Here is a 26,256-nt window from a genome sequence, read left to right as displayed (position 1 = left end):
AACAGAGAAAAGACCAAGTAGTGATCCACTATAACCCCTATACAGAACCCATAGCACAGGATGTTTTTCCCCATTCGCAGCTGCCTTTCCTGGAACCACACTGTTCACCGGTAGTCAGATGCCCTCTGGACTTGATCCCAGTAGTGTTTAGTTATTAGTTGTAAGTGAGGTAGAGTCAGGGAGATTCCCATGTATGGAGCAACACGCAGACAAAACAAGACAAACAGGACACAAAAGAGAATGGTCAATTGGCAAGCCAGGTCAGAGGACAGGATAGGTACACAAAGTCAATAAACAGGGCAGGAGTTCAAGGACAGGCAGAGATCCAACGGCAATGTCTAGTCAAAAAATGCGAAAGTCAAACACAGAAGTCCAGCAGCAGAAGATAATCAAATCTCAGGATAAAGATGCAGGAACTAGCCTAGGTAAACGTAACACCAGCAAGGCAATAATAGCATCGAATTATGACTTTTCAGCTGTTAAGTAATGAGCAGTGATGGGTCTAGCAAGAACTGGTATTCAGCTACAACATGGAATCCTGGTTATCAGCTCAGGAAGCAGGGTGAGAAAGGTCACCAACAGACACACAACTCTAATATTCAGCAAAATCTGGAATGGATTTCTGAGAAATAGTAGAAACAAGACACAGAACAGCAAAACATAACACTTGTCCTGAGCGGTGGTAGTCACTAACGCAACTACCACTACACCGACAAGGACTTACCCGACCTCAGAATGCAGAAGGTGGCAATAACGAAAAGCTGTTAACAGCAAAGCTTTGAAATCACTGCTTGTCAGAATTGTGATGAATACACAAGCCGGAACACAAAGTCATGTGACTTTCTGGGACTGTACTATTATTAGGCGTATTAAATGAGTAATGAATTATATTAAACCATATATACTATTCTTTTTGCCTTCCGATACAGAAAAGAATAGCGTTCCAATAAATTCAGAATTTCCCTGTTATTGCTATCTGTACATTTCTCAAATTTGGATTCCTGCTAAACAGATTAAAACTATTGAACGGCTGCCTTCAAATCCATAGAATATTTTAAAAATATATGTCTGATCAATGCATTTCGATACATAGTCCTATAATTAAAGATTATACACAAATGTGTAATCCTTTATAAAATCACAGGCAGACTAAAAATCACAGTTTTCACACAATAACTTGCATGTTCTCCTTATTGGTAATTGGATAATTTAATTTCAGTATGTGATCCAAATGTATAAAACATTTCACTGCTGGTCTATTTAAACATTATTTTTTTTTAAAAAACACAGTGGTAAGGTCACCTCCATGGGCTAGTTTATATCCTAGCTGTGGTCCATAAAACAAATGTCATAATAAGTGTTCACTATCAAAATATTTTACAATCATACATTCAAACATAAGCATTAATTATGTAAGCAGTACTAAATTGACATGCTGCCCTCTAGTGAAAAAAATCTAGTAATTCAGACAATGCAAATATCAACTCAATGTAAAACTTCACTTTAAAAAAAATACAAAAAAAAAAAGCATGTGCTTTGTAAAGTTGTATCTGCTTACTAAAGCAAAAGATTTATTTTTAAAAGGAAGCTACACTGGTGCCACTAACGCTATCTATCGCTATTATTGTGCATGTAGAACATAGAACATCTAGCCTAGTGTGACGATCTTTTCAGCTAGGAGCGTCGCTACCTATATGTAGTGTAGATGTTTCTACTATCCCATGATCAGCAGGATATTCTAGATAAATAACATTTCTGCTTACCTGCTTGTGGTGCTGGTTGAATGGTAATCAGTGGTGGTTGTTTTGGCAGCAGTGTGGTAAGTGGCTGCAATATAATGGTTTTAGGAGCAATTGCCGTGGAAGATTGAATATCTGCAGATGAAGGAAACAGGATGGTTTTCGGCTGTATGGGTGGCTTAGGCACTACTGGGGTAAATTTTCTCTGTCTAGCAGATGCATTACCTGCAGATAAAGAATAATGAGCACAGAGCACAAACACAAGTCAATTGAAGATACAATTATTATAAAATATAAAGTGTCCACAAACAAAAATATCACTGTGATGGGAAAGCTACTGCTATTGATTAAAGGTGCACCGAATGGTAGATACTCTGAAAAGCTTTCTAATACAAGTCCCTTCTAATTTTTTTAGAAAACATGCATAGTATTACGGTGTTAAATATATAATAATATTTAAAATGCAAAGGTGGTTTTTTTTTTTTTTTTTTTTTTTTAGATGTTGCCCTATTGAAATCAATGACTTTTGCCTAGAATGTGTCACACAAAGCAGATTTCCTGCTCAACAGCAAAACAGGCAGCACCTAAAAAAAATAAGATACTATTAGTTATCTTTCTACTGTGTGAAAAGCTGTTTTAAGTTCATAAAGCCCCACGTAGGTGGCAAGAAAGTGAGCGTGCTAAAGCATTATTACTACTAGATATGCATCGCCTGATTTACAGTTGAAATATAAGTGTGATTGCATGATGCAAAGATGAATCCTGGTTAAAATTTTAACATAATGTGCATGTGTACAACTTGCACCCATATTTAAAGTTAAAGCATCTTGCACAAGTAGCCCCTTGCATTTGGAGTAATTAATTTGGTGCATTAATATAAGTGCAGTACCGTAAGGGCATGCCGGCACAAGTTTTGCCTGTCCCTTGAAATGTTGCTTAAAAAATCTTAAAACACATTAGCTACAAGAAAAGTGTTGCATATACCTAAACTGGGTGAAAGTTTTAGAGTTGATGATGATAACTGCTGCATCTTTGCTTCAGATTTATGATTGCACATATCTCAACATTATAATTGCTGACTTTGCGACTCTGTCCTCCGGGATGACAAGTCACGTAACAGGGGTAGGAGGTGGCGTGGCAACGTCTTTGCATCACCATAACCACACCCCCACTATAAAATGCCTAAAATTTGCCGCACTGAATAGCGGGGGGTGGGGCTTAATGATGTGGTTAAGCCCCGCCCCCGTTATTTAATGCCATTGTTCTTTATATAATGTATTATGTAGCACGAACGATGGTCACAATTGGGGTTCCACTGCACACACAGTAGAAGTATGTATACAGTACATTTTTACATGTGTAGCAGCAAACCCCTCCCCTCCACAGAAAGTGGAGGGGATGATTATTTTTATATATTTGTATATATATTATATATATTTATAGATTTGTATTGTTCAAATTCACAAATTAGTAGCTCATATAAAACAGGACTGCTCTCAATTTGTATTTCATATCTAAATTAAATAAAAAATATTAGACAATAAACTGCCCTCCTATCAATGACAGCTGTATAACTCTATGGGGAACACACACCTCCCAAAAGAAATAATAAATAGATTTTAGAATCTCCAGCACTATTGACCATGATCACATAAACAAATAAATTCATAATTTATTAATGTATTATTTATTAAATTAAATATTTATTATTTTATATCTAAGTGAGCGCCATAAAGAGGGTTCTCTTTTTAATTAGTGCAAAGAAAAATTTGAAAACGGACATAAAAGCAACATTTATAAAAACTGCTATCACAGTTAAAAATGTCTTGTCTTGCACTATGTATGGCCCGAATTATTATAAATGTAGATTTTTTGCAAACTGCTAGCTATCTTTCATAAAGTGTAGCACCATGGCTCCCGCAAAAAAATTGTGTTCCTTTCCATCTAAGCCCTACTCCAGGTTTTGCATAGTAGACGATTTTAACGAAGATTTTCTGTGCTCCCTCAGTTATAAGTATGGCACTCTACTGTGAGCCATTACCACAAGATTTATTTTCAGAAAAACTTGTAATAATTGAACCTTAGTAATACATAGAGATTAAGCAAAAACAACACATGCTATGATATATTTTCCTGTGAATGTGTGAGAGAAAGATTTTTTTTCTGGGAACAAATTTACATCGCTTAACCTAGCTTTGGTTTCCTCTGTAAATAAATGATAAACAAGTTTTTCATGAAGCTATTGACTAATTGTCGTCAACAGAAGATGCTATGGGAGAACTAATTGTTACTCTTTTCCACAAGTAGTTCTGTGCAAGGCTAAATACTTATCCTATGGAGGAAAGAGAAAGCTTATGTAATAAACTTTAATTTACAGTGGAATGAAATTTTAAAATGTTCTGATCATAGTTGTTGTAGTAAAGACTGCATAGGGTATGCAAGTCATTTTAGTTCCTTTTTATGATCCATATACTCAGCTGAATTGGAAGGGGCTTCTGCCATGTGGAAAGTGTTGTGACAGGAGGTGTATTAGTTTCAAGAAACAAATTGTAGAGTATCATTCCTTCTTCATAACCTACCAAGAATTTCCATGTGGATCGGTGTAATAGAGGTGAACTGAAACAAACAAAAGATAAAAACTATGCAAGAAAGTCATAGTAATTTGAAATTCAGCAACAGTACACACCCGTGGCACGTTGTGTTGTTTTTAAGGGTTTTACTTCTAGTTGTTCTGGAGATCCCGGACTTTTTGAAGCTTCTGAGTATAAGGAGACTGGAGACATCTGATCACGGGAGGAAATGTCAACCTCCTCCTGTGATGAAAACATAAACTTTAAATTAAAAATCTCAAAATCCAAGTAAAATCTACTGTCCGTCTGCCAATTCCACTTTGAGAAAACCGTTCGGATACCCTCATATACACTGTTTCTCCTGCATGTAGTCTGGCAAATATATGGATGACCATTTAATAATGTTAATTATGACTACTACTGTCAGCCAACTCCTCACAAAGGTAATTCTGATTTAACCCAAGCAATATAATTCTTATTTTCCCTTAAATCCACAGGATCAATATTCATATAATAACATACGCTTATCTCTTCAAGTATAATCAAAGACAGGAAGCAGCTTCATTTAAAATGTGTCGTATTATTAACATTCTAATTATAAAACAGTATACAGTGTAACAATATATTACACAAAGTATAGATTTTGATGCAATACATTACATTCATTGCCTGTTATATAAATATACAAGTCAGTGTGTGTGTGTTTTGACTAACTATTGTCTAAAGGCTGTGGGGGGAGAGAACACACAGGCAGGACATTATTTTCAAACATACATTCCATAACCAAATCTTCTCACATTTATCCATCTATCATTTCAGTTATCTCAGTCAAAGTACAACAGCCATTATTCACTATCATTCATACATTCCCTTCACATGGAAGCTTCTAGACCCATTTTCTATACTGCCTTAACTCAGCATGCTCTAAACACATCGTATTTCACCTCGCTGACATATTTACTATTTCAATATCTCCAGCAATAAACTACATTATTTCAGAGTTACAAACAATCTGACCATTTCCTGAACAATCCAATCATTTGCTATGTATCTAAGTCCTCATCTCAGCCACACTCTTCAATAGCAGCATAGCAGGTTTTCCCAATTTCATCTAAATTAAAATCGCAGTAATATCAGAAACACTATAACATCTATACGTTTTCCTAATATACTTGTAAGTCCAACACAAATATCTATTTTACACAAAAAGACATTTAGTGAGAGCCAACAAGGCATATTACCCCAAATAACTTTTGCAACCAACAGAAATGCTACCATGACCAACACTTCACTAACTCCATATCTGAACTGAGACAATTCCTTTCAAATAACCTCCAAAACTCCATTATAACATTAGACCAATACAGAACTATGTATATACCCAGATTCAACCATCTTCCATTCAAAAACACATTACACTTCATTCAAATTAACTCCATTTAAAAACCATCACAAAACTATATATTTCCAGATTCACTCACCTTCCATTCAATTACATTTTTCCTGCTAGCCAGGGTCTGGGAAGGCCCTCACATATACAGACAACCATTCCATTAAACTTAGTTTCCAGCAGCCGTCTCTGCATGTCCTATCCGGGTCAAACCAGGATAAAAAGAGAGCTCTGTGTTTCAGCTAGTGAAAAAGTTCACTTACAAGTGGGCGGAGTTTACCTTTCCACAGGAAGTGGTCAAATTAACATGTGAAAGGCTGTGAGCAACTACTCAAGACTTGTTTCTCAAGTATTCACAAGTTCCATAGTAACAAGTGGGGTGAGGGATTGTATGTGTAAAGTCACTGTCCTCATTTAACTATGGCTGAATTCTGATATATATTATAAAATGAAATATAAAATAATAGATTTATATACTCTTTGTCACACACACACACACACACACACACACACACACACACACACACACACACACACACACACACCTGGTGAAAATAGTATTGGGCACATCAACATTTTTCATTTACACCAAATGTCAACAACAACCCTTACAACATGCAAATAAATCAAACCATAGATGTCCATAATTTAAGTTCTGTGTAATAATGTGAAATGACACAGGAAAAAGTATTGAACACATGAAGAAAGGGAGGTGCAAAAATACTTATTTCAGTGTGTGTGCGCGCGCGTGTGTTAAGACACATAGGGGGTATTCAATTGTCAGCGAGGTTTGTTTTTTTAGAGCGTGTTAAGTCATTTTAACGCTGTTTTTCATCATTTTCGAGCGGGTTAACTTTACCCGCAATTCAATTCCATTTTTAACGCTACGTTTTGTTTTCAAGGAATGGTCCTCTCACGCTCCAGTAGAAAGTCTAATGAAAGTATAGGGTGTGCGAGAGGCATCCGCGTTAAAAGCTATTCAATTGTTTTTTAACGTGGCGGGTAAAACAGGCAAATATGCTGTTTTATCTCGCACCTCCTTGGAGTGTGTTCAAAATAAAAAAAAACCTCTGAAAAGTTTTTGAAATCATGTTAAAATGTTGAAAAAAAGTTAAACGTATGTCTATCACTAATGCCTAACTTGTGAAAAAATAATGAAATAAAAAAAAATAAAAAAATAAAATCACTAATTATTATATTTATATATGTTTTTGGTACAGATATGAACGTAGTAATGTGTTTTGACATGGTATAGATGATTGTATGGTAAAACATTGTTTAATTAAAAAATATGCTAAAGAAAGTACTGTAATGTAGATATAATCAATGTGTAATGCAATCTAATGTGTGGAAATGTATGCAAAACCTTTTTTTTTGTCTTATACATGACCGTGTTAAAACTCCCCTAAAATCTTGCAAACACAATTTTTAACGCGCGGGGGCAGCGTTACCTCTTTTTCAATTGAATTGCACGAGTTTTCCTGCTGTGCTAACTCCAAACGGTCACTATTGCCGGCAAATACCCGCGAGAGATTTTTTTTTTTCTTTTAACACGACGGGGAAAATAAAATCTCGCTAACAACTAAATACCCCCCATAGTTAGGGGTTTTGTTTTTAAAAAAAACTTACATTAGGATTGTGCTCCATCATCAAAATTATGAATAAGATTCAGTTCTGCCGCTGAAAGTGTAGCATACATTTCAAGGAAGATCACTGTTCACAAAATGTAAAACTTGTCATGAGATATGAATTAAAATGAGAAATTACTTTTTCCTTACCAGCAAATATTGTGAGGAAGACGCTGGTGAGTCAGCAGACACCGGAGACTGTACAGAAGAACTGGAAGATGGTGATAATGACTCTGTTTTTATGCCATCTCCTAGTTAACAGGCGACAAACAATAGAACAAAATTAAATAAATAATTAGCACTATCCAATTAAGTAATCTGTTGCCAGCAAAAATAAATTAGTGAGAAAATATGACATTTTATTTATTGGAAACACATCTATTTTTTTTAAACTTATAATTTCAATGTAACAGAAGAACAGAGACAATTGCATATTGTAGTGTAGAGATTTATCTATAACAAAGTGTCATTGCATTTAAATTAATGCTCAATGTCTCTCTTTCTTTTTTGTTTCTAAATTGGATTAACTTACTAAAGGTCAAAGACAATCTGTGTACAACTAAACATTACATACCAGTGTAACAATGATCAGGGCCATCCCAAGGGGAACAATCCCATGACATAAGGTCCATGTTAAAATCAAGATTATCAAAATTGTTTTCCTGTGGAAACAAGAAAGTCATGGCAAGTCCATATCCACTGTACACTTGAATATGTAACACAGATATAGATTACATATAATATAAAATGTATGACATAATATACTTACATAGGAGCTGCATTTGGCATCTTGAAACAAATCATCAACATCAACTAAGTTACTCAGTTCATCAAACAGTGAAGAACCTGTTAAAATAAATTATACAATATCGCTCTTATTTCTAGTCACCACAACCTGCTAACCCTGTAATGGTCAGGGCTACTATATACAATTTGAAGTCCATAATTCTTTGGAGAACAATAATTTACAAATGGAGAACACTGAAAACAGATGCCAATCTTAATATAAATAGGTGTCCCAGCAAAGTACCCCAAAAACTATATGATTCTGAGACAAATCATAAAGAACTCAAAAGGTACATCCAAGGATTCACAAACACCTGTCAACACAGTAAATGTTAAAGTTCACGACTCTATTTGGAAAAAGGGCTGGAATAGAAACCATTGGTCAACTATATACAGATGGTCATTTACGATCATTCGAACAGTTGAAAGCTGTTTTTCAGATGCCTAACTCAGCATTCTTCCGTTATTTGCAATTACGTCATGCCCTGTGTGTGCAGTTTCCAATGGGCTTGCCCCAACTTTTAGATTCTCCTGTTAAGAATGTATTGCGCTTTGTGGGTTCCTGTAGGACAATATCTGTTTGCATTATCGTTACCCCAGGTGTCCCCGGGGAACCTGGACTTACTCAGAGGTCAATAGGAGGCTATTTACCGACAAGAAGCGGAGTATGGTGATAAGGGGTACCAGAGATGCTACTTCTTGTCCTCGTTTCCCGCAAATACACTTCTATATGTTGCATAGAGTATATATGACCCCAACCAGGCTGTGCAGGATGGGTCGACATGATAGGCCTGAGTGCCATAGCTGCAGGGTTGCCCCGGCTATTTTTGCCATTTGTTATGGATGTGCCCTATTGTCCAGTCTTTTTGGGTTAAGTTATGGGACTGCATCACTTCCACGATTCCTGTCTCCCCTCCACTGTATCCCAAGGTCTGCCTATTTGGCATCACACTCGAGGAGAGCATAGGCAAACCGCTCTTTAAATATATGGATGGTTTCAGACTCCCCTAATATACTCCATTGGACCAATATGGTGACCGAAGTATGGACACACGAGCGGGTTATGTATGAAAACCGTAAAACCATGCATAGGATGATCTGTTTTTGTGGAGAAGTCATTAATGTTGTGTGACTGGATCACTGATAAATAACTTTTGGTATAAATTTATTTAAAGGAAATAGCGCAGGGTGCTTATTTATATAATTGCACTTGCAATTATTTTTGATATTGTGTATATTGTGAGATTGGAAATTGTTATTTCTGAGACCAGGGTAGAAAATTTGTTTTTTCTGTTTTATCCTTTCAAAAGCAAATGTCTATTTCTGATGTATATATCCGATACAATGAGCCTTTGTTTAGAAAGTCTACTGTGTATTGTGATGTGGGGAAATGACTTGTTAGAAGTTTAAATTTATCTTTGGGAATGTGTATTCTGCAACTGTTGGAACAAAAGGAATGCTAATCAGGCCTTTTGATGTGTGAGGTTTCACTTGGAGACAGGAAGGTTTAATTTAAAACGTGCTGCTACATTTCCTGCGTCTAAAACAAAGATCACAGCGTTTCTAGAATTTCACAGATAAGTGTAAATATTGTTATCTTTGCGATGCATGTAAATCTATGTGTTGATAAACGGGGTTACATCCTGATTCCAAAAATAGCCTGTGTCCAAATCTGTATAAAATACACTGACTTGTACACTGAAATGTATCTTTCTGATTTCATGTGACCTGAACGCTGGTACCTTCAACCAGTGTTTGAGCAAATAAACATCACTTTCTTTATAGACCTGCTTGAAAATATCTTCCATGCTGAAAATCCTGTGATCTACAGATTAGACCCAAACTCTAATCCACTCTCCGGCTGATTCTGAGGTTGGACCCAGCTCTCCAGTACCACCGCTCTGCCTGCTACCCATGCAGCCCTGGTTAGTGTGATAGGCCGGGGGGGATCCATCCACAGCAAACCTGATCCATAGTAAGAGGTCAGGAGTACCAGCCCAGATACACCAGCAACCAGGTACGCTAGCAGCGTCAGTTACCCAGAAAAAAACCTAGTTCTGAGTGCCATAAAAGGAGCTCAGTGGTGGCAGCAGGCCCCTCCCACTGCGGCAGGAAGGGCATATTCGGAATAATGAAAGGAGACGGTGGCAAAGTAAGCCCAGCCGGCTCCCAGCAACAACAGACAGGGTGGCATAGGCGGTCCATCCTGTCACATGTTGTATTTAGCTTCCAGCCCTGCTTAGCTATGTGTACAGAACTGTTTGTGATATCTTAATTTGCTGACAACTTAAGCGACACAGATTACAATTTGATAGGTTGCAATACATTGTTATACTATATATATATTTTGCTTGATGTACCTGTTTATAATGGTTCGCACGATCTTGTTTTGTACTGGCACATTTAACATTATTAGACAGATGGAGTAATTTGTTAGGATGTATTTACTTGTATGTTTGTTGTGAAAATCTCAATAAAAATACTTAACATAAAAAAAAAGGTTCATGACTCTACCGTCAGAAAAAGACTGAAAAAAAAAACCAAAACATTATACTGTTGTACAGATTAAGTTTGCAAAGTTGCATTTAAACAAACAAAATACCTCTGGATAGAAAGTGGAGTTGTTTAGGCTTAAGTCACAATGCCATATTTGGCGGAAAACTAAACCGTGTATTACAAGCGGTGGTAGTCAGTTTCCCGATGACTACAATAACGACACAGACATAAACATCACAATGACCATCAATGTGACAGTGAATAAATTTCTACATACCATTATTTAGATGTACTGTATCTCTGGCAGCAGTAATAGCAGTCACCTGTAAACAGCGAATAGAGAAAATCCGGCGACTGATAAGCTCGTCATTTACAGTGTTCACAGTGCTACTGACGCTTTTGAAGCGGCAATGGGTGGACTCAGCGCTAGAATACACTATAGAGGCGTCGGGCGGGTGGGCTTCAATTAGTGACCATGGGGCTTTTGTACACCAATTAAAGCCCACCCAAACATAACCTGTCCCTTTAAAAGACAGGCCTTTTCAACACAATTGAAGTGTCTTTCCACGTAGAGTCTTTCCACTTAAGTTCACATGCCTGCGGAGAAGTGGGAGCAGGCGCTGTCTGTAAAATCTCGTCCCCAAACACACCTGAAGAGAAATGTGCATTCCTATAATTAAATGAACTGGGAAAAATATTGTTTTGTTGATTTTCTCAGATGTGTAGTACCTCAAAAAATACGATTTTCATGAAACACTCAAAACTGAAAGCTCTTGTAGCAGATGATCCCATCATAATTTCAAAACAAAACTTTGCAGATTTATTAACAACAGTATGAACATTTTTTCAAATGTTTTTCAAAAATTTAAAAATATGGCTTTTGGAAAAAAACTAAGTTTTGATTTTGTACATTCAACATTTTTATTGAAACATACTGCTGTGTTATATATCAAGCCCATAAAAAGATGTTTAAAATGAGACCTTGCCCAGCTCCCTAGCTTAAACAGCTGAGCTACAAATACAATTAAAATAAATGTTAAAAGCAAATTGTTTGTTAAAAAAAAAGTGCAACTTTAAAGGCATATAACTTCAACGCCAGTGTACATATCAGCCTAAGATTTGAGGGATTTCTTTACACTCAGCAGCATTTATTATACCAGATTTCATTACAATGTAAAACGGTCAGTGTGAAACCATGTGTTGATTTGATGTGAAATGACCCAAGAGCATTTGAGCAGGTTTACCAATTTTGCAATTCGCAAAGGAGACTATAATTTTATTTCAACAAATAATTCAGCGAGTAAATTACCGCATGAACGGTTTTTAAGCGCAATTTTACCGTATTAACGGTAATAGTTTTAGAGTGCGAGTTTTTCGGCCGTCAAGCCGAACAATTGAATACCCCCCTTAGTGTGCCAAAAACAATTTAATATGGACAGCAAGAAAAAACACATTATTATAATGGAAACTACGTAGTTTAATAAGTGTCAACACATTTTCCTCCTTTTCACTGCAAGATTGAATTCAATTATTGGTTTTCTATCGAGGGCAAGGCTATCTTAGGTAGTATCTTTTATCCAGAGATCCAGTATTCAGAAAGTCAAAATTTAATATCTGCAGTTCAGTCACAGACACAAACACGAACGATCACAGATCCCCAATTTCTACAATTACTGCAAAGAGATTTGCTACACAAGGTGATAAATTAAATATTTTCTATATACATGAATGAGTAAGTGAGCAACTGGGAAAAAGTTACATCTACACAGCTGTTCTATAATTTGCATTATGTAAGCATGGCTAGGTCTGAGCAATCTCCCAATCTATTTTTTACCATATTTGCATTAGACCAAAGTCATTGCACACATTACCATTGTTTATAACACCTGTAGTTTACGCACTCCTGAAGAATAAACTAATTTTAGTTCTCATAACTGATAAAATGGAAATTTACTATAAAAAAATATAGACCCTATGCAAATTAAGCTTTAATACAAATGTATACTTCTATTCCCAATGCTGGACAAGTTCAGCTCACCAACCTAACATGTAGCAATCATCTCCATTTGGATAGCCCCCTATTCCCTATAGTCCTGTGCCACCATGAGACATTTGCACTGTGAGCTATTAGCGCTGCAAGGGGCATATTCAATTCTCGACCGAAACGGCAAAAATCTCGTGGTCCACGCATGATTATCGTTATTACGGTAATCGTGCGTGGAAAAATCGTTAATACGGTAATTTACTCGCTGGATTTCAGCTCGCAGCTCCCTGAGCCGCGAGCTGAAATATAGCTATCTATTACCGTATTAATGGTAATAGTTTTTCCGCGGCGCGGAAAAAAAATAATTGAATATGCCCCTAAGTCTGTGTTTGTCTATCTCAAAGTGCTCAACTGGCAGTTCATGGAGTGATTACATCATGGTGGCACTGGGCATGTGGTGCTTTGCACCTACATAAATGGCTTAACTGCATGAACTCCTAATTAAATTTGTTTATTTTCTACATAGATTGGAAGATATAGATTCTACACCACTGATGGGCAACAGGCAGCCTTCCAAGCCTTAACCTCAACCCTTCATTCTTACCTGCTTTATGTTCGGATTTGTTTTTTATGCTTGTTTTAAATGCCTGATATATTATTAGATAGTTGTGTCTTTCATTTATTGGTCTTTTTTAATTTAATGTATTGCTTTAACCTTTAACTGAAATTAATGGTATCACTGCCATAACTGTTGATGCTAAAATAATTTTGTGAAAATATAAAGCAAATACTAGTGCCTCAACATAATTAAGATTTAACACAATGAAAATCATCTTTTTTAAAAAAATAAAAATACTTTTATACTATTCAAGCATACTTATAAGCTACATAAAACTATTTTAGGACATTTTGGATGTTTGCTGTAAAATGTACTTTCGAACATTTAAATAGGAATTTTTGGATCATTTGAGCATTTAATCAATAGGCAAAAATGGTGATAGTAGGGCTTTTTCTCTATACATTCCTCAGTATGGTATTAACAGATAGAAAAGCTAAAAAAAAATATTTCTGTATAACAAAAAAAAAAAATCTGTTTTTTTTGTTTGTTTGTATGCTTGTTTTTAAAATGAATGGGGAGCCCCGGGTAAATGGGGGCTTCTAGCACAAGAAGTAAACTTTAACGCTATGGATAATTTTTGTTGTGCCGGCTGAGTATCGCTCAAGCGCAGCGATAATGAATTTATTGTCACAATATTTATAAATATAGCCCATTTGCTTTACTGCAAAACATAACGAGCCTGATTTATTAAGAAACGTAAATGTCGGTACTAAGATTCACTAAGGTATGTGTTTTTCTGCCATATCACTATCCTAAGAGCTGAGTGACAGTGATGACAGATGTGCTAAAACATGTGTCTGCAATCAGGAGCAACTGTAAAAATGCATTTTATATACAGTAGACTAATAACATCATGATAAATGTATTATACGTGCGTGTGTGTGTGTGTGGGGGGGGGGGGGGGTGCCAGGGAAGTATTTTTTTACTGTATTTTTTTCATTAATGACTATATCACTAACAGGTGACAATAATTAAATACTTTTTTTTCTGTACATTCCGCTGGGACTTCATAGCACACATATGGACTGGACATACCCTGCAGTGTGCACTTAGACCTGTATTCAACAAGAGACATTTCTTCAGATATAGTAGAAGAGCAAGGACTGCATATGCCCGAATTACGTGTATTTGATAAAAAAAACAACACAATTCAGGTTAGTTAATGAGCCAGGCCCAACATGATTGTGCTTTATAAGACATGATGATAATGCTAAAAATACCTCATACAAGACAATACCTCCAATGGATCTATTTAAAAAAAACAATAGGATCTTGTCATGTTAGCTTTCATCACTTATGCCAAAAGATTAAAACATGCATTTACTATATTCACTAATATTTATCAGAAGATACATTCATCAAAACGTAAACATACAGAAAATATTTAGTTTTTTACGTGAGTTGACTTGGACCAATAGGGTCACGTCACCCAAAACGAATCACAATGTCGCGCAATATCCTGCGAATTATGCCAAAAACCAGGGTGAGCATTACATATGGGCTAGTTTACAGAATAATGTAGGACTCTAAACGTTAGTATCTCCCCGTCACATTCACAATAGTAGTCCATAGTCCTACATCACATGTGGATAGGCAGCTGTACGTTACCACGGACAATTGTACAATAACACTCGTTACATATCATCGCTATTTAGTAAACAGTTTTACTATACTCACCCCAGTCCAGTCCGTCTAAACATGGGCCACCGCCACCCCCCGGGCCAGGGCCCTGTAATCCATCCGACATTCTGCTCTGAACCTCGGTTGACATATCACCTTATTTCCGCAAAGAATACTAAATACACGTCTCTCTTCTCCAAGCAACACAAGATGACGAACTACAGGTGCCGAGTTAGGTCAATAAACGCGTGAGTACGCATGAAATACTGACTTAAGGTACAACATCCTGCACAGAGAGAATACAGCAATAGGACATGAGAACTCCACAGCTGCTGTTCTGTAACTGGTGATTCTGAGATACACTTATTATATTTCACATAATGATCATATACAGGAATTTGGAAAAATAGAAATTTGATATATTTACATTTTTACCGGAGTTGGAAATATGATGACATTTAAATAAAAGGGAATTAGGAAGCATACAAACCATAGCATTGCTATGGATCAGTGGGGATTACCTTTACACCCCATACTCTGTTATCTTTTTATAATTTTGCCTGTAGTCAGTGCCCAGTGTTGTGTATACATTTCCATAGGGGACAATGCATTCTATTTAGCTTCTAATCCAAATGTTTTTAAGATTTGTAAAATGTATAACACTAGAAACCATTGTTTGAATTTTTACCTTACTCATTGAAGGTGTTCTTGGTTTGCATTGCGTTGCTTTAGTATTTTTGAAAACACTACTTGCATTGCTACAACAATCTCTAAACGCTAAGTAAAAACATAAAAAAGTATGTAAAACACTATTGGGTATGTGGCCTTAAGCTTAGAATTTGGCAAGATGAAAATGATTCACTGTAATAAATTGCACATAACAATGTGCAATAATTGTTTAACAATAACAATAAAATAGTTACAAATGAAATGAAATGCAAATAATCAAAAATAATTATAATGAAATGGGCCACAAATGTAAAAGACTTAAAATAAACTATATTAAGTAAAATGTAATATAAAAAAAGCAATGTCAGTAATATGTATTCAAATTTTCATGCCTGCCAATGATGATGTGAGGGTCAGACCAAAGGGCGGATTGGGAACTTAAAGTCCGAAAAAATATAGAAGTGACCTGATGTGGAAGGACCAAAACAACTGTAGGTGAGGCCAACACAAAAGTAGGCGGTATTTATAATTACTGGAATTTGGTTGTAGTAACATTTAGGAAATCCTACATGTGATTACTTAAGACACCATGGGTCATCGCTAAAGCAATGCAGGGTAAAAGATGCCGTTCCTGTGTTATAAAATTACATGAATCGTTTTGCATTATCTGCGACTGGTTTATCCCTCTGTGTTCGAACTTGTTTAGTTGCCTACTAACATATCCTTCCAAAATTCCCTTCATGGAATCATATCTGACTTTGTTTAGTAAGTCTATCACAAAACATGCTGGCACAATCGTATTTGATAAGTCCGCCAAAGCAACATATAAACACATCACCACACTGTTACATCTTCCCCTGACGTCATGAGATGCAAACTATCAGTCAAATTGCTCTCTCTATATAAATATGTGTACTGTGTTTTTTAAAAATGCATTAAAAATAATCCTTATAAATGGCTGTCCACGTGCAATCTCCACAAAGGTGAAATAGCATATGTAAGAAAACACTCTTTTGTAACAATTGTGTATGAGCCCTAAATGTGCCTATTGATTGGGGGTGGTTTGAATTTACAGTGCAGTGAGGGTTAGCAGAAAATTGTGTAAGTGAAGGGGAGAGCAAGGGTTTGCTGGTGATATAGCAAGTGGAAAGGAGGCAGGGTTAATGATATTATCAGTGCAATGGTGGCTGGCCATATGTTCAACAAAGTGATCTGAGTATGGGTCCAGTGCAGACTAGAAGGCAGGCAATGGAATCGTTTGAAGAACTACTAATTTATCACCAGAGCTGGAATAAGGCTCTGGGGGTACTGGGGCACTTAGACAGAAGCACTACTGTTAGGTGCACACAGCTCTGCCTTCATGAGCAGTACAGTGTGAAGTAGGACAGAGCTATCAACTGGTTTTGTTGTTGGACCAAATCCTGACGAGACACTCACCCACATTCAGGACTGCCCCACGAGAGTAAGGACAGCTGCCAGACTGTCCTGCTCTCTTTTACCTGTTCTTGTCACTTTAGCTCACTGTGACTGCTTGTGTCTTTAGCTCAGTTGCTGCTTGTCTGGATCCTGGAATGTTGGATGCCCTATTTGAAAAAAAATAATGGGTACATGCACAGTGGCCTAGTGGTTAGAACTTGTGCTTCGCAGCACTGGGGTCATGAGTTCGATTCCCGACCATGGCCTTATCTGTGTGGAGTTTGTATGTTCTCTCTGTGTTTGCATGGGTTTCCTCCCACATTCCAAAAACATACTGTTAGGTTAATTGGCTGCTATCAGAAATTGACCCTAGGCTCTACCTCTGTCTGTATGTATATCTCTATGTGTGTGAGTGTGTCTATATTAGGGAATTTAGACTGTAAGCTCCAATGGGGCAGGGACTGATGTGAATGAGTTCTCTGTACAGCGCTGTGGAATTAGTGGCGCTATATAAATAAATGATGATAATGATGATGCCCTATTTGGAAAAAATAATGGGTACATGAAATTTAGACAACTCCAACCAGCCCCGGTAATTAAATCAGTAGCACCCACATTTAATAATTAGGCCTCCCTCCAGCACCAACATTAAAATAATAGTACCCACATTTAATCAATAGATCTATTTCCCTCCAACCAGCCTTGACATTAAATTAATAGCACACACATTTAATAAATAGAACTATTTCCTTCATACCAACCCCAGCTAAAAATTTTGTTTCATATTACCATTTCCCTTCTCCCCAGACTCAGCCCCACATTCAATAGCCCCAAACCACAAGCATTAAATTAAAGGTTTCCGTCACCCCATCTGAATTTAATAGGCCCCACTATTAACTTAAATAGCCAACTAATAAATTAAATTGCCCCACCATCACCCCACCAATAAAATAGCACCCATTAAATAATTAGCCCACCTAAACTCCTCTATTAAATAAATAGCCTACCTCCCTCCCAAGTACTATAAAGACAGCCCTCTCCCTTCCCTCATATCACAAATTACATCTAGACCCTCCCCCCATTCCCTCACACATTATACAACATATCTCTCTCTTCCCTCACACTTTATAGCAACATACCCCCCTTTCCTCACACATTATAGTAGCATATACCCCCCCTCCTCACACATTATGGCCACATACACTCCTCCATTCCATTCCTTCACACATTATAGCAGCCACCTCCCTATATTTTGGGGTATGGAATCCCCTCCCTATAATTTTGTATGTGTAGCCCCCCCTCTCTATAGGTTTGTATACGCAGCACCCCACCCCCTATGCTTTTCTATGTTCAGCCCATCTCCCTAAGGTTTTCTATGTGCAGCCCACCCCTCCCTATAGATTTCTATATGCAACCCCCTCCTCCCTATAGTTTTGCATATGCAGCGCTCCCCCTCCCTATAGTTTCTATGTGCAGCCCCCTTGCTTACCTTTAGGTGCGATGGCCGGTGCTCTTCTGCAGCATCGCTCCTCAGGTCAGACATACAAGAAGTGACGTGGATACTTCCTGTCTGAGTGTACAGGCAGCCTCACAATTGGCTTTCCACTGACCATCAATTCCTTTGATCAGTGTGATGTTCTAGGCAATGTTCTGCTTGGGTCCTAGCATTAATGTGGAAGTTACTTTGACACGTATCACCTACCTAAACATTGTTTCAGGCCAATACACCCCTTCATGCCAACGGTATTTCCTGATGGCAGTGGCCTCTTTCAGCAGAATAATGCGCCCTGTCACATTGCAAAATTTGTTCAGGAATGGTTTGAGGAACATGACAAAGCGTTCAAGGTATTGACTTGGCCTCCAAATTCCCCAGATCTCAATCCGATCGAGCATCTGTGGGATGTGCTGGAAAAAGAAATCTGAGCCATGAAATCCCCACCTCACAACTTACAGGACTTAAAGAATCTGCTACTAACATCTTGGTGCCAGATATCACAGGACACCTTCAGAGATCTGTGGAGTCCATGCCTGATTGGTCAGAGCTGTTTTGTGGTTACAAGGGGGACATACACAATATTAGGTTGGTGGTTTTAATGTTGAGAACTAAAGATCTAAAATTATTGATCCAAAAGGATTCTTTCCTGCAGGGATATATCTGTCTCCATGTCACACCCAAGTAAGGTGCTGCCTGCTGGTATTTGCACTGCTGAAACTGAAGGTGCAGTGTCTAACGCGCCCCTGCTCTCCACCAGGGACCTCTGCAAGGAGGTATGGGTTTGGCTGCTAGGGACGTGCAGGTTGTGGTTCTCCAGTACAGCTGCCAGCGAAGCAGTAGAATGGTTAGGCGATCCGGGTCAGAACCAGGCGGACAATGGCAGTACCAAATCAAAATCCAGAATAAGCATCAGGAAACAAGCCAAGCTCAGAATCCACGAGAAAAGAGCAGCAGGGGTCAACCAAAAGTGAAAGCCAGGAGCAAGCCAAAGTCAAAACCAGGAGCGCAGATAAATCACAGGAGACGCTGGAGAAGAGGTGGGACCTGATACTCTGGCACCCTAAAGGGTGCCAGAGGCCTCTTTAAATAGGGACAGCCCAGCGCTAATTACAGGTGGTGGTGCCAAGCTACAGGGAGCGCATGCATTCCAGAGTCGGCCAGAAGTTCAGCGTCTATGCAACCAGATGCAGAAGGAGCAGAGAAAGGCAGCCGTCCTAGAAGAGGTACGGAGGGACGGCGCCTGACAGTACCCCCCATCCTTTCTCTTGGTACAAGGAGCAATGGGGCAACGTTTAAGGAAATTCCATAGCAGATGAGGAGCATGAAGATCCTTCTGTTTAACCCATTACCTCTGATGAAGAGTACATAAATAATCTATTATTTATGTTTAATTTTATAACATATCACAGAGTCAGCTACAATTGAATTAGTACACTGATTGGGAACACAAATCCTCCCCCCACCTGGGACTATGGGTTGTTACTTGATAAACAGGTTTTGGAACATTTGGCCTGTAATTAACATAAGAAAGACTGTAGCCAGGTTCTAGACTCCGCCCACAAGAAAGGCTCTACTGTACACAGAGAAATAAGCCTTCTCTTTATGCTTGGTGCTCGGACTGAGGGGACATGCTGCCTGCTGCTCCTAGGTGAGCAGGCCTTAGGCCCTAACTAGTATGCAGTTTGATTGGAGTGTGTAAAGGTGAGTGTGAGAATGGATTTGTAATGTGTTGTTGAATGGAGGATGTTCGAATGTTACATGGGAATGTATGATTATTTGTTGTAAGTGATATGAAAGTTTGAATGCAGATGGTAAATGTGATAGGAAAGATTTTGGTTTGGTATGGACAGTGTTACATAAATGCATGCCTTGTTGGGATAGATTGCTGGTTTAAATGAAAGCATTTATGTTTGGAATTCCTGTTGTGTTTGGGATAGATTGTTGATATAAATGGAGCATTTGTGTTATACATGGTTCTGTATTGGTTAAGCTTTGGTCATGGAAGCATTGGTGTTATACATACTCCTATGTGGTTTTGTGTTGGTTTCAGGAAGTGATCAGATTGTTAAATATATAACGTTTTGTTGGCTGTGCTGGTTTATGCATAGAAAGTGCAGGTTTTGTTGGCTGTGTTGGTTTATGCATAGAAAGTGGAGTAGATTGAACTGGTTGTAACCATGTGTTTAAAAATGGCCACTGGACTTTGAGTGAGGTGTACATGCTGGGCTGTATGGATTCTCCCCTCCCCCTTCACTACACAATGCATATACACACACACACACTTTTAGACAATAGTTAGTCAAAACACACACACAATTACATATATAAGTATATTACAGGCAATAAGAATGATGTATGGCACAAAATCTATATTTTGTGTACAATATTGTTACGCTGTTTATTGTTCTATAATATAATACAACACACTTTAAATGAAGTTATATCTTGTGGTTATTCTTGAAGTCTGTCGATATAAGGGAATATAAGAATGATAGTTCTTGGGTCAATTTAGAAATACCTTTTGCGAGGAGTTGGTTGATGGTAATAGTCATATAAATATAACGGTATTAAATGGTCATACATACATTTGCCAGAATATTAAGGAGATTGAAACTCAAAAGGAGGTGAAAAATCCTTTAACAATGGTGAGCCAGCCCGAACTGTTTTAAGTATAATTTCTTGAAGATATAGTGGTGAAATTACTGTTATATTGTAGACCTTTTTTTTTTTGGTAGAAAGGAGGTGATATTTGTGTGATATTACCGTACGCCTTTTCTAGAAAGCGGTTTTGACAAGTAACATTGTTTCATCTTTGTCCTGAAAGATATATAATTAATTACAGCGAATCTAGATTCATTTTAAATTTTCATAATGTGTTGGCAAATAGACGTTTAATAATGGGAGTATGTATCTCTTGAACTATTCTGTATTTTTAGGTGTACTATGTAAGCATTATGTATGATCTCAAAGTAGTCTGATAGTTATTTCATAATAACTGCGAGAAATTATGATGGTTATTGCTTTGTCATATAATACAGTGTAGTTGGAAGGACTTGTGTTTACTTAGCGGTTATATTTATAGTTTAAATCTGATTGTGTGGACTGGTGGGGACAGATATACTCAGGAGAAAATTTTGTTTTTCCTCTTCCTTTTTAATCCCAGAATCAAATTTAGTTATAACTTCTCCTGTGGCAATTTATATTTTAATTAGGACTTTTTGCATAACCAAATTTGCAAGTTATGTGATCATTTTAATCACATAATAATTATTTTATTATGTTATAGCTGTACACATTGTCTACAGAATAGGTTTGGAGAGATAAATTGGATACTTGATAGTTTTTGTCAAGGGGTGTGTGATATCTGGGTATAGAACCCTGTCAAACAAAAGAATCGCGGGAGTAGCGCTCACGGATTCTTAGCAGGAACGCATAACCGTGAAAGCTGGGACACCCTGTCCTGTATTGTAGTGGTAGGAGGTGATTGTTTTGAAGATTGTGTAGAAAGATGCCTCTAAAGTACATCGGAGAAGTCACAGGTGCGTATTATTCGACGTGACAAAAATAGCGAAAAAAGGCGCAAATTGTATTATACGCCGATAGTTACTTTGGGTTGATACAATATTTTTATGTTATATGGATAGTTCAAGTTGCTTGTATCTTGTAGATTAAGTATACTAGGTAATCCATAGAGGCATTCTGAAATGTAACTTCTGTAGAAACACGCCTTTGACAGTTTTTTAGTGGTAACGGCGACACTTAAATTATGAGCGGATCATGGCCAATCGTTCTCCAGTAAAGCCATTATTAGCGATTTTGGCTGGGTGCAACCAGATCTGCAAGACAAATTTACCAATCATTATACGATTGAGAACAGCATTTCCACTCAGTAGACAGGGGGATACTCACACAAATCATTAACACACAAGTCTATAACAGGGAACATATGGATTTATTTATTTTTTATAATTTTTAGAAACTCGCAAAGTGTGGTATGCTTAACCTGTTTGTTTAACCCTGCTAAAATGGATATTAATCACCAGTAGTAAGCTTATAATTAAGTTATGTATTGATAAGCTGGGTGGACCAGATCACAGGTCACTGCAGGTAAAATATGAATATTTATATAATTCAAGATGCCACAGATGTAGTATGTCTAAATTAAGGTTTTTTTTTAGTAAAGCAGGCCACAGGTAGGTATGTACATGGCTGCAAAAGACTTGATTTTAGATGGTAAATATATAACATTTTAAATTCTGAGAAATAAGGTACTATATGTACTCAGAGCATTGAACACTTAATTGCCCTTGTAACATAATTAATAGGGAATAATAAGTAAAATTTGGGTTTTGTCATTGAAGGTAGTTGAATGTATACAAGGAGACGTCCTTGCTGTTATGTCAACAAATAAAAATTGATTTAGCCCTTGCAATGTCTGAGAAATATATGTATTTGTTTTAAAACTGTATATAAGGATATATGGGATAATAGAGAGGCGGTGTTTAAAATCCTACTCATTTTAAAAACCCAGGTATATACAGGTAATTTATAATGATATATTGGAAAGAATAAATAATATTAGTAACAGACACACTACCTAGTGGTCACAGGTATGTATTGTAGCCCCTTGATCAGAGTTAGTTGTATTCTGGAAATGGGCGGGATAAAATATAGATCTGATAATTTTACATGTAATTTTTTGGAGGTGTTTGGCAACATGTAACATTAGAATTAATGAAACCCCTGGATAATGGTAATGTGTTTTATTGCCTAGGGATAAAAAGGGGGATCCTAATGCACAGTGGTATATGCCACTCAAAAATGTGACATGGAGGGGGCGTGGCTTGGGGGCCATATCGAGAGGTCGTGCTTCACCTCGGCTCCTGCTCCCAAACCACAAATTTAGAGTCTAAATTAGAATTTACCCCTTCTAAACTGGCACAAACGGCCTGGAAATTCACCTTGAATGCCCCAGAGGCAATAAAAGAAGCTTCCCCGACTTCCGGGAGCAGTCTGGCCCCGCCACACCAAGTTTAGCCGACGCAGGAGGCTAAAATAAACAATCTTCCATACAGTCCACCGTAGCCTATCTAGGCGGGACCCCGCTGCCCAAAGAACCCCATAGAAGTAGCCGCGGACAGCATCTCCCGGCTGGCGGTGTCTGACAGTGTCACGCACTCCAGGGCTAACCTACTCACCTGCAGTTCAAAGTCGCGGGCATCGGAGAGGCAGAAGAGGTAGCTGGTGCATCGCAGAGCAGCCTTTACCCGGAGAGGGAGCCGTACAGGGACCGGGGGCCTACTTCCGGTATAGACCAGGGGCTGAAGCTGAATCATTCTAGGAGGACCCTGCTACTTCCGGTTTCCCCGTGGCACTTCCGGTCGGCCGGCTCAGGACGGATCTCCCCACATTAGACCTGCCATCAACAAGAGGGCTCTCCTGGTCGGCGCAGCCCCGCAAACAGCCTGCGGTGAGTGTATGTCTCACTCTCTTTAAGCTCAGCTGTGTCCCCATAAAAACACACTACTCGGGACTTACATTCCTTGGTGAGAGGAGACAGAGGAACTAATGCTTTGTGCCTGCAACAGTGAGGTGTACCCAGATCAGGGAAAGCATATGTGGTGACTCCATATAAATATAACGCTCCAAGGCATTTTGTACAATACTAATAAAGCAGTAGGACCCGTGCAACCAACAGTTAAATCTGCGTAAACTCCTCAGTGTGTGATTGAGTGTAACTGTAATAACAACCACCTGAAGTACACAGATACAAACAAGACCAAGGCATCAAGAGGTTAACATCAAGTAATTTAATTAAGCTGTGCTCCCATAAGAAGTGTGAAGATTTACCACCCTCTATTGTCTAAATTAAATCCTGCAATTGAAAGTATTGTTATATACCTATGGTATAACACAGATTTCTTGTTACTGTGCTTATACTGCTATCTAGTGACCACACAGCGATAGCTCAATTGTAAGGAGTTTAACACTACTAAGTGACTTTTTAAGCACTCAAGCTTTAATCAACATCTCTTACTTTCCTTTTTCTGAGCGGCCATTTGCTCTCCCGGAATGACCGCCTAAACAACACTATCTGGCCCGCCCCGCCCGGAGACACGCTTGTTCTCATTTATAAATCCTACCTGGTGTCCGGCTATCAATCATGCATAGAAACAGTTCCAGAGGGAAGAGGGGGACACAGACGGGTATCCTCCAACACATGACAAGACAAGATTCCCCCCTGCATACCACCTCATCCCCCCCGTCTCCCCAAGCCCCGGGGGAAAGCCAGACTGATTCTGCAGACGCTCTAGCCACCATTCAGGCCATGATGATCTCACTGCAGAACACCTTCACCACTGAATTTCAAAAACTGTCGGCGGATCTTCGTGGCGAAATTGCGCAGCTGACTAAGCGCACTGCCTCTATTAAACACAAAGTGGATTCCAACTCCAAAGTGTTGCAGGAAACAACGCAAGATATTGACTACCTGAATAGGGAGCTATTATTCTATAAAGAGAAGTCAGAAGATCTTGAAAATAGAGAACGCCGGAATAATCTTCGGATTCGAAATATCTCGGAATCAGTGGACCACCAACAGCTGGAACCATATCTGGTCCGTTTATTCCAAAAATTGGTCTCAGAGCTCTCAGAACAAACCATATGCATCGAACAGGCACACAGAGCCCTGCGCCCTAAGCCTAAAGATTCAGAACCTCCCAGGGATGTGGTCCTTAAGTTTCTGTCCTTTAAAACCAAAGAGAGCATAACAATAGCTAGCAGGAACTCTCCTTACGTTCTATTTGAAGATTCAAAGATTCAAATCTTCCAGGATCTGGCCCCTTCCACAATCTTGAAACGTAGGGAATTAAAGGACGTTACAAGAACTTTACGAGAGCATGGATATAAATATAAGTGGGGGTTTCCCTTCCGTTTAATTGTAGAAGTAAATGGACGACAAATCACCATAAGGGATCCAAGCGAAGGCAAAGACCTGCTACGTAAACTCGAATTGGGCCGTCCGGTTCCAGATCAGATATCTAGTCAGTGACAAGAGCTTCTTAATTCTTTTGATGACAGATGGTCATTCCAACCGTTAGTTTTTTGGAATGGAGCCTGGGCTACTATGGCTTCTTGGTAAATGTGACGGCTTCATAAACTGAAATTTGTTATCCGAGACAGGTACCATTAGTCTTGATACTTCCAAATGGAGGAAACCATATGCAGCTGCTTAGTAGAATCTGATATACCAAATTTATGTTAGAGTTTGTTATATAAACATGTTATATTTGATGTGCTGCTCATAAATTCACGTGTTATCCTAACTTCTGCACGTTTAAATACGTTCATGTTCTGTTTACATCTTTGTTTCTCAGATTGTTCTCTAGGTTAACTCCCTATAGACAAAGGACGGCCATGTCTCTTGGGCTTCCTTGCTGTTCTACACATTGTGAGTGATGGGGCCTGGTTGGCGTTACGGTTCGGTTTTCAGTCGGTACCCATGGACTGAGCTGGATTGCTTGGGGGACATGGCCGCCTCCTGGTGCCGAAGCTTGGTTGGAGACTTAAGGTCCCCTGGAATCTGTTTTTGTTTTTTTTTGTTGTTTTTTAACTTAAGTCTTTAGAAATGCTTAAAATGTTCCCACAGTTACATTATTGCTTTATTATAACTCTTTATAAGGATTTATGTTCCTGTTTGTAATGCGTGTTTCTGGGTGGGCTGGGCTAGGTTCCTCAGCCCGGCCTCACACCCCATATACATTGGGTCAAAGGAGTGTGTGGACAGTTTAGTCCTCATAATCTCCCTGTTTGCAATACCCTAATTTTAGTAACTCGAAACCCAA

At 38.3% G+C, this 26,256-nt stretch overlaps 1 protein-coding gene across 1 annotated transcript in view; it reads right to left on the bottom strand.

Moving 5' to 3' along the window:
- Positions 1-15,100, bottom strand: part of ATF6 (activating transcription factor 6) — a 124,005-nt gene extending 108,905 nt beyond the window's left edge. The window contains exons 1-6 of the mRNA XM_075182762.1: positions 14,890-15,100; positions 8,097-8,173; positions 7,902-7,989; positions 7,478-7,578; positions 4,426-4,552; positions 1,764-1,964 (exon numbers count right to left, since the gene is read on the bottom strand). Of these exons, the coding sequence (XP_075038863.1) occupies positions 1,764-1,964; positions 4,426-4,552; positions 7,478-7,578; positions 7,902-7,989; positions 8,097-8,173; positions 14,890-14,983 (688 nt within the window). The 5' untranslated portion in view covers positions 14,984-15,100. The remainder of the gene's footprint in view (positions 1-1,763; positions 1,965-4,425; positions 4,553-7,477; positions 7,579-7,901; positions 7,990-8,096; positions 8,174-14,889) is intronic.
- Positions 15,101-26,256: the final 11,156 nt, after the last annotated feature.

Source organism: Mixophyes fleayi, chromosome 8 (assembly GCF_038048845.1).
Source record: "Mixophyes fleayi isolate aMixFle1 chromosome 8, aMixFle1.hap1, whole genome shotgun sequence".
NCBI classification, from domain to species: Eukaryota; Metazoa; Chordata; class Amphibia; order Anura; family Limnodynastidae; genus Mixophyes; species Mixophyes fleayi.
Note: the sequence above shows the minus strand (reverse complement) of the source record. Positions and strands in the feature narration are given on the sequence as shown.